The 9,554-nt window shown below is 46.2% G+C and overlaps 1 protein-coding gene across 1 annotated transcript; it reads left to right on the top strand.

The window, feature by feature from the left end:
• On the top strand, positions 5,438–8,815 carry LOC110403329 (adhesion G-protein coupled receptor G4-like). Its single transcript, XM_021406443.1, has 3 exons — positions 5,438–5,528; positions 7,635–8,252; positions 8,802–8,815. The coding sequence occupies exons 1-3, from the start codon at positions 5,438–5,440 to the stop codon at positions 8,813–8,815; spliced, it is 723 nt and encodes a 240-aa protein (XP_021262118.1).

Below are 9,554 nucleotides of genomic sequence, written 5' to 3' on the forward strand. Positions count from 1 at the left end.
AAGAGTCAAAACAATCATCTTGGTAACTTGAAGGATGCTCCCTTTGCTCCATGACCATGGAGGTCTTTCTGCTTCTGAGTTCAGCCTTTCTACTGATGTTTGGTTCAGATGAGAACCATTATTTCATGAGATATTCATGAACACCACTAAGATTTAGGTGAGGAAGGGGAGGTTCAAAGTAACCTGGAAGATGTTGAAGGCACAGGGCCAGACCTCAGGTTTGTCATTTCGCTGATCTCGTGCCACTGACACAAACGAATCTAAGGGTAACTTCAGGAGATTTCTGAGGCCAGGTGATGCCAGGTGATTACTCTTCACCCAGAAGGTGTTTCTGGCTTAAGAAGAATGGCAAAGGAAATGGTTAAGCTCTGGATGTTACTCACAATGGTTGATTTTGATGCTGCGCTGTCCATGTACCTGGGCAATCCTGCTCTTCCTTTTGAATGCTGCTTTGGAAAATCAAGCAGCTTTCCTCCCCTTGTTCTGCTGCTTTTCCTCTTGCCTTAACGACAGCGTTTTCCTTGCAGGAGCCACCTGCTGTGTGCCCAGGAGCAGCAGAGCTTGCGTGGGGCAACAGTGACATCCAGCGGCCCCGTGTCGGCTCACGGCGTGCATCGTCCAGCGGCGCGGGGATCAGCCGGGTCTTCCTCCTCGACCCAGTGGGTGTTTGTCGCTGGTTTCGTAGAGCCAGGACAGCACCCAGTGCCACTCGGACCTCTGTGCCTTGTCGTGGCTGTGACATAGGGGCGGCTGTGACAAAGGGAGGACAAGAAGTTGTTCAGGATAAAATAGAAGTGAAATTCCATACAAATATTTCCTCCAGTAGAAGGAGAGGTGCGTTGGCAGCTCAGCTGCGTACCATTACGGTGTGTGACTGTAGTGCTGCTTGTTGTCTGTTTGCTGTGCTCACCCACTGGGAGCTGGAGTGAGGCTGAGCCCTCGGTTTAAGGACCACCCTTCACGCCCCTCAAGCCAAAGCAGAAAGTCACAAAGCTCTGCAGCACCTTGGGATGATTTGAATTAAGTTTGGGTTTGGGGATTTTTAAGCGGATAATCAGCTCGTGCAGAGCCGGCCATCTGCGTTACCGCTTTCAGAGCAGACCAGGTGTGGAGACAGGATGGGTTTAAGCAGGTTATTTCCAGAATATACTTCTTTATTTCATTTCACGTAATGTTTCATGCTACAGCTCCCTCTTTTGCACTCCCACCACAGTCTCTCATATCTACCTCAGCTTTCCTTCCCTTTCATTGCACAAATATCCCTCAAGGTGACTCTAAAGCGTGAGCTACTCAAGCCATAATGGTCCTGTTCCAAAGTCTAATCATGTCAAATTACTTTCAAGGCAATTTTTGTGATCCATAACTGCAGAGAACTAAGAGACAGTACTACTAATAAAATCAGTTCTGAGATTAGCATGGTAATTTATGTAAGCCTCCACGCTGCTGTCACTCCAGTGCCATTAAGCTGGGGAGTGGAGCAGAGGTGGACTTGGCATTTTCCATCCCACCATTAAGAGATTATGTGTTGTGTCTGTAACAGCAACAGCTGGGGATGGATCAAGGAGCATCTGTTAGGTGCTGCTGAGAGCTTCACAGAATCATAGAATCATTAAGGGTGGAAAAGGCCACTAAGACCATCTAGCCCAACCATCAACCCATCAATGCCATGCCCACTATGCCATGTCCCTCAGTGCCATGGCTATCCTTTTCTTGAAACCCTCCAGAGCCAAATATCTGGAAACAGGCTTGCAAGAGGAAGAGGGACAGCCCCAAGCACTGTCTGACACTGGTGGCCATCCCTTCCAGGACCTGTGCACCTATCAAAGCTGGAGCAAGACCCAGCACATTGTCCGTAGAGCTGCAAAATGATGTCCAGATACCCTTTGTACAGCTGCATCTTTTGTAGTCAGAGAGAAAAATATCCTAAAAGCGTGCAAACATGATGCTCACGTGTGGTTACTAGAGAGTCCATGCAGGCAGCTGAGCCCAGTGCTCAGCTGTAACACCTGGTAAGTGCTTGTAGCATTGTAGTGACTGCATGCAATGAGCTGCGTGCAAGCAGGTAAACACCTGGGGTGTATGTTGCCCAGCACAGGATGCACAGTTGTGCATTGAAAAGGCCCAGGGAACTCTGCCCATCCAGCAGCACTGTGTCACAGCAGAAATGAATGGAAGTGGCAGCAGTCCTGTTGGATGTCATGTTCTGCAAGCTCACCCCATGCTTCTGCCGTGCAGAAAGGCAATGTGAGGTGATGGCACAGCGTGCAATAAGCAAGGTGCAAAATGTTGGCTGACAGCTGGGTTCTGTGACTGCCGCTGCTCCAGGAGGAGCAGGGTTTTTGCTTTGGTAAAAGTCCTCCTGCTTCTTGGATGGAAAAATAACCAAGGAAGAAAAAGGAAAATGTCCTTCAGAACACATTTTTTTTTTTTTTGTCACAAAACATTTGTTCCAGTTTGGATTTTAAAAGTATTATTTTTAAAAATTTAAGAACAAACTTAGAAAATTTGAGTTTTTCCTTCTAAAAATACCTGCTTGGCGTATTCTGACAGAATCAAAAGAGTATGCAGTTCTAAAATCAGCCTGTAGCAAAGGGCCTGAATAACCCCCAAAGTCTGGTTGTGTTCATACAGTCGTACTTCTTAAATGCCTACAAATTCATGGAGATCTTACCCGGATTTCTGACATGCTTCCTACAGGATTCAATAAATCATGCTCAAAAAAACTTTTCTTAGAGCTCTGAAATGAAAAAGAAATGAAAAAAACAAAACCATTTTTGTGTTAAAACCAATATTGACATCCTTCAAAGTTTTTGAAAGAGAAAATAAACACATTGCTAATCTTTTCCTTCCCACCCTCATTTAGTGAACTAATCTAATCTTCTGCAATAAAATGTGAAGGATCACGGTTTATGAGGAGCATGTTATGTACAGTCCTTGTTCCTGCCATTGCCGTGCAGGGCAGTGCCCAGAGGCCAGCCCCTGGTTCTGTAAGTCTATTATCCTCTGATTCTATGATTCTATGGTTCTTTGGTTCTGTGGTTCTATGGTTCAATGACTCTATGATCCTATGATTCTTTGGTTCTATGGTTCTATGTTTCTGTGGTTCTATGATTCTATATTTCTGTTTCTGCTGGTTCTATGGTTCTGTGATTCTACGGTTCTGTGGTTCTGTGATAACTGGGGAGCTCTGTAGATGGGAAAATGTTGAGGATATTTGCACAGCCTCTGTGCTTTCAGCATTCAGCCAATGACAACTGAAGTAAACAACAAAAGCTGAGGAAATGCAAAAATACTTTGTTATTGTAGTTTATGGACTAAAAGTAAATATCCAGCAGTGCAAAGAAAGCTCAGTCCAGTTGAGAGAACAAGAGGTAATGGCCTGAAGTTGCTTCAGGGGATGTTTAGGTTGGGTATTAGGGAAGACTTCTTCTCAGAAAGATCAGTGATGCACTGGCACAGGCTGCCCAGGGAGTGGTGGGGTCACCATCCATAGAGGTGTTCCAGAACCACAGAGATGTGCACTGAGGGACGTGGCTATGGGCACGGTGAGGTGGGCTGGGGTTGGATTGGTGATCTTGGAAGTCTTTTCCAACCTTAGTGGTTCTGTCATTCTATGATCCTCTAAACAACCTCAGCTGGCACACAATGGGATGTTCTGAAAAGCAGCCTTTCAGGTAAAGGCTACGCAAGAAGATCTTGGGAGAATGATGTGGCCTGAAGGTTTAACAGCAACTGTAAGCAGTTGCTGAAGGCACAAGAATACAAATATCTTTGTTTTCTTGATAGTAAACGTGGCTGGTTGAACACATCCCGAAGAGTCAGCCAACCACATTCCTCATCCAGAGAAGCAAAGATTCCCAGCACCCAGGCTTTATGGTGTAATTGCAGTAAGCAGAGGTCTGGAAGAACTGAAAAGTCACCATAGCAACCTTCTGCCAAAAATCTTTGCTCATCCAAAGTAAAGTAAAACTCCTTTACAGCCGAATGGTCCCAATGAGTCTGAACATGTTTGGTGTTCGTGGCCATTTTCTGCTTCTGTTTGTGTCATTGTACTCTTAAAGAAGAGTGTTTTGTCTGCTCTGAGTCCTAAGTGTCCTCTTCTAAAGCATCCCGGGTCAGTTCTGACCCAAAGTGGCCCTGGTGCCTCTCCCTGCTCAGTCTCAGCTCACTCAATCTCCCTCAGCAGCAAGCAGTAATTCATATTTTTTAAACTAAGCCATGCCTGATTAATGCTATTGCAACAGGAAAAAGGGAATATATTATCTTTACATCACAGTGTTACCCACGACATATAGGGGCTGGACAGCTGCTGTGTGAAAATAAAAACTAAAGCTCTTCACTGCAGCTGCTCTGGAATGAGGAACAAGGGCAGCCCTTCAGCTCCTTTCTGATTTGTGTTTTATAGCTCTACATGTCCTGGACTTTGCTCTGGACAAAACTTAACACAGCCCGTGACGTACCGCAGGCTGGAGCATAATGATTTGTTTCTTAAATGTTATTGCAAAAGTCAACAAATCATTGCTGGAGTCATAAAGCAGATTGTTGGGAAGGAAGATCTGTTGTCACAGCAGGTTTTCCAGTACCTGAGAAATGCAGTTTTGGAACAGAAATCACTTGCTTTCCATTGCCTGACCCACAGAAAACATCACAACCTCCCACCTGATTTTCTCGTTTTCCTCTTCACCTGCGTTTTGGCATCTGGCAGAAGAAGCCGAGTGGAGCACTTGGCAAAACCTTCCTGGATTTCTGCACCACGCGGGGAGGTGAGTTTTGGAGCAGCATCTTTTAAAGACTGTGATGTTTTTTAGGAGAAAGTATGAAGCAGCAGTAAGGTGTAGGAACTTCTGTTTGGTTACTGCCGGCTGGGAGCACGGTAATTGGTTTCCGAAATAGTATTGTAAAAGTTGCTGTGACAGCAGTAAATGGAAAGCTGGGTGAAATGTCCGAACTTTAAGTGCTGTAAAGTGCACTCTCCAGAGGAAAATCAGAAAGTTGTTATTAACTCAGGTTTGGGTTGTTTGGGTTTTTTTTTAAATCATTTTCTGACATTTATTTTACAAACCTGGACACAAAGGAACAATCTCCATCTTGCCAGAGGTCAGACTTAGAGTGACCCATAGCAGGAAACCCCGGGCAAGGGCTGCACTTGGTGTTAAGCCAGGTGACCCCAGAGGATGGTCTGATTTTGGGTGGTGCTGTGTGGAGCCAGGAGTTGGACTCAGTGATCCTTGTGGGTCTCTTCCAACTCGTCTCTTTCAGAATCCGGAGGGTCTGCACAGAGCACTGCTCCAGTGACTCAGCTCGCTCACAGCGAGTGTGACCTTCTGGACTCGTGTGCTGTGAGTGCCATCTCAGCAGCCTGCAGAAAGCAGCCTGAATGTCTCAGCCAAGCACATGAGTGAGAGCTGACATCTCTCTTTCAGAACATGCCTGAAGAATGAAGAGGTCCACGCGTGTGCCCGGAGAGCCCCCCATTGACAAGGCTCTTTGCATCTTGGTGGTTGCTGCGGGACTGTTCCTCCTCGCAGGTAATTCCCATAGGACTCACCACTGCATACCTGCACCCCACAGCCCAGCGGTGCTGGCTTGGTGCACACACAGTATGCATACCTAAGATATTTTTTCTCTTGATTTTTTTTCTTTTTTTGTTTTATTTCCCCAATAATAATTCAGCTGCTGAGTCAACCACAGTCAGCTGTGCTGCATGAACACACTCAGCACCCTTTCACTCCACCATAGATAGAACCAGTAATTACCTCCACATTGGTTTTTGTATCTTCGACTTTTCCTCAAGAGTAATATGGGGCATAGAGATAATTCATGGCTCTGAAATGTTGCACTGGGGCCACTTCCAGCACACAGTGCAGTCAAAGCACAGATGACCGCTTTCCAAGTAAAACTTCCATATTAATGTTTGGATAATAATAGATCAATGTTTAGGGCTTGCCAAACATTGCCACTTCCAGCTTTGGGTAGAGGCTCCTACTGTGTCTGCTATCAGACAGAGGCAGGGCTGACCCCTGAAAGGCTGATTTGTCAGCTAGGGGGCAATGGTCCTCCGGTCAGTTGTCAGTGCCAGCTCTGCCATCTCACTTCCCAAAGCAATTCCCTTCTCTTGGGCAAACCCATGGGATCTGGCTTCTCATCCTCTGGGACCCTGCAGCTGCTGGAAAGTACAGCTCAAGTTTGTTGCTGTGTTTTCTTGTGCCCAGATGAATTACTCAGTGTTTCAGCTGTGATTGAGGAGATGCCCCCACCTCTCTGCACCCCTAGAAGCACTGCCATGGGTTTCCTCCTATGGTCCCAGCACTGGCGATGTGCTTTGTCAGTTCATGTGCCGGGGTTTTCTCCCAGTAAGACAGGGTCTGTTGCATTGGGACTGAGCAGCTGCATTTACCCAGCCCGTATACACTGATGTCACACACTGCTGTTCTGAATCCTATGGAATCCCACTCCAGGTGAAAATAATTATCTTGGTTGCAAACAAAGAGGGCTTAGTGGCATTGCAGTGATGGAAGTGAGACCAGGATGTGGTGTGTGTTCCATTTGAACACTGATGTGTTCAGTGGAGCTGATTTTAGAGGTGTGACAGACATGAAAGACAGCAGTGTTATTATGAATAAGGAGAAATATCCTCTTTATAGTCCCAGGGCACAAGGTTACACCAGGACAGCAATACACAACTTTTAATCACCTACAGATGATTAGACTGTGTGTGGGTCATTTCCCACTTGCCTCCCATTTGAAGCATGTGAAGCAGATGGGGAGAAGAGTCAGCTACCTTGCAGCCTAGGATGTACCTAACCTTCACTAGAAATGCAAACAGTCACTGGGATTTATTGGCCAGGTTAGACTTGAGGGACCTACGATACCTGGTTTGCATGGCAGGCAGGCAGGTTTGGCAATGACTTAAGTTCATGTGAGGAAAATGCTGTAAAAAAAAACCCTAGATACGGTTATAAAAGGCTCGACGTAGTGGCAGTTCTTACCTAGATGAAGTACATCCTACAGTAGTGAAGCATATGTACAAACATGAGCATAGAGACAAGTTAAAGACACAGATTTCCTGCACAGGAGCGTTCTGAGTTACAGAGTCTGCTCAAATCTCCCCTCCCTAATGGTGCACATGGACCCCCTACAGAAGGGCACGGCTGGGGATGGAGCTGGTGAAAAAGAAAAAGTGCCAAGCAAACTTTCCAAAGCCTGAAAAAAAGACATCCCTTATTATTTGTATTATTAGCAGGAACGCTCACCTAAAGATCAGGGGTGAGATTTTCCACTGGGAGCCAAACCTGCAAAGAGCTCTTTTCCCAGAGCTGAACCAAGACATTTCCACCGAACACCCATACAGATATTGGACTGGGTGGACTCCAGACCTGAATTCTGTATTGGTTCTTATTGGGCATGTCTTGGGGACTTTTCCTTTGCTGAATTAAACTCATCTTCGCTTTGCTGGTGGTGTAGGTGGTCTCAGAATTTAATTTCAAAGGCCGCAGAAACCAGAAATAGAATAAACTTTAAATATTTTTATTGTCTTCCAGGGAAGTCGCTGGGTGAGGTCGTATTGCAGCTTTTTTCTTTGAAATAAACACCTCATTTTCCTTCTTTACTTGATTTTTTTCTTTCTCTTACAGAAACGCGTTCTCTGCAGGGAGAAATACTGGATTTACTGGGAAGGAATGATAAGTACGTGTCTCTGGTCAGCCATGGCATCCCTCAGCTGTGTCAGTTCACGGTGTGCATCGATCTGAACCGAACAGCCAACATCAGCTCTTGGACAGCATTTTCCTATGACGCTAACAACAACTCCACTGACGTAAACGACTTAGAGCTTGGGCTCTCTGGAGAAAACAAGCAGTTGAGAGTGTATCTTTTTGGCACCAGCCGATACATTGAGATTGATTTAGACCTTTTCACGTGGTATAGCGTGTGCTGCTTGTGGGACACCAGAAAGCAACTGCTGGAAGTCTACTGTAATGGTAATCTGGTGTATAGTGAAGCCATAAACAGCACCGAGTGCCTGAAGCCCAATGGAAGCCTGGTGCTGGGTCATCTCCATAAAAGAAAGGATGGCTTTATTGTACGAGTGAGCAACAGCTTCATTGGCAGCTTGTACTACTTCCAAATGTGGGACCGTGTGCTGCGTCAGGAGGAGCTGCTGGGCTGCCCCATGGGCAATGTTGTCAGCTGGAGGGAAGAGTACTGGGACTTCAGCAGCATCCTTCCCGTCGCTGGCCATCACCTTCGCTGTGGTGAGTCTCTGATATTTTCTCTCCCCGGGGCTTGTGTGTTGCTGGGGATGGTGGACACAAAGTGGGGAACCCTCCACATCTCAGGACAATGAGTGTGGTTGCTTAATGTCTTCAGAGTGAGACCAGCCATTAGTGAGATGATGCAAACACTTTTCCACCAGGCTCCTGTCCAGGCTGCGTCCTATATGGATGTTGCTTCGCTGGAAAGCTCTCATAGCAGTGTTTGGTGTTATCAGCCCTAGTGTCTGCATGGACTACACAGTATTTAAATACACAGCATTAAAACAGAGGTCTGAGATTGACTAATTGAGTTAATGGCATGCCATGATATTTAGGTGCTCCACAATAGCAGTGTATGCATTGTTCCTCGTCCTCTGTGAGATGATGGTTTCACAGGGAGGGCAGAGGCACAGCTGTAAGGAATAGCTCAGTGTTGGTGCCCAGTTTGAGAACCCAAGGATCTTCCCATCCAGCAGAGCTTCCCAGTCAAGTGCAGCACCTGTGGACCGCCCCTCAGCTCCCCATGCACTTCTGCTTCTCCTGCTCCAGGTTCATCAAAGTGAGAGCCAAGGAAATTTGAAGAGCAACACGAAACAAACAACTGCTTCTGAGACCTTTGCTCAGAAGGATTTCTCCCACCTCTCTCCTTACACACCCCTTTGTTCTGCAGCAAAGAAAAGAGGCATGAATAACAGCTGTAAATCACAACCTTCCCATCTGCCTCTTGGCTCCTCACCCTATTGCCTTCATCCTGGCAGTTCTGTTTCCGCACTGCCTCTTCTCTAAGCTATTTCCTCCTGCGTGTTGCTGACGAGGGGCAGCATGTCTCACAAGCGATGAGCTAAGCTACGAGGCACTGTGGTAGTCCTGCCTTGGTGCCATGAACTACTGCATGGGGCTTTCCCATCTGGTCAAAGGCTGTTGGAATCTGAATTTTTCCCAAGAGCAATAGATGAGATGACTATTGTGATGTCCCACGTATATACAATTTAATCGTGTATGAGGATCTGGCTTGTGTCAGATCTTAGCAAGACCTTTGCTTCTACTGTAAATCTACTGCTTACTTTAATTAACTGCAATTCATGAGCTGGCTGTTGCACAGGGACAAACTGGCTATAAACTACATAGCAGTAACAGGGAGTGGTACAGTGAGCAATCAGTGATCGTAGGATCATTAAAAATGGAAAGTCCTCTAAGATCATCTAGTCCAACTGTCCACCTAGCACCAGTGTTGCCCACTAAAACATGTCCTTAAGCACCATGTCCCTAGATGTGATAAGATGCACTCCACGATTCTGTCCT

This window comes from Numida meleagris, chromosome 8, assembly GCF_002078875.1.
Source record: "Numida meleagris isolate 19003 breed g44 Domestic line chromosome 8, NumMel1.0, whole genome shotgun sequence".
In the NCBI taxonomy this organism is placed as follows: Eukaryota; Metazoa; Chordata; class Aves; order Galliformes; family Numididae; genus Numida; species Numida meleagris.

Excerpts from the sequence above, each read along its gene's own strand:
- LOC110403329 (XM_021406443.1), top strand. The coding sequence starts at position 5,438 with ATGAAGAGGTCCACGCGTGTGCCCGGAGAGCCCCCCATTGACAAGGCT. Across the intron at positions 5,529-7,634 it reads GGGACTGTTCCTCCTCGCAG|AAACGCGTTCTCTGCAGGGA; the intron begins GTAATTCCCATA and ends TTTCTCTTACAG.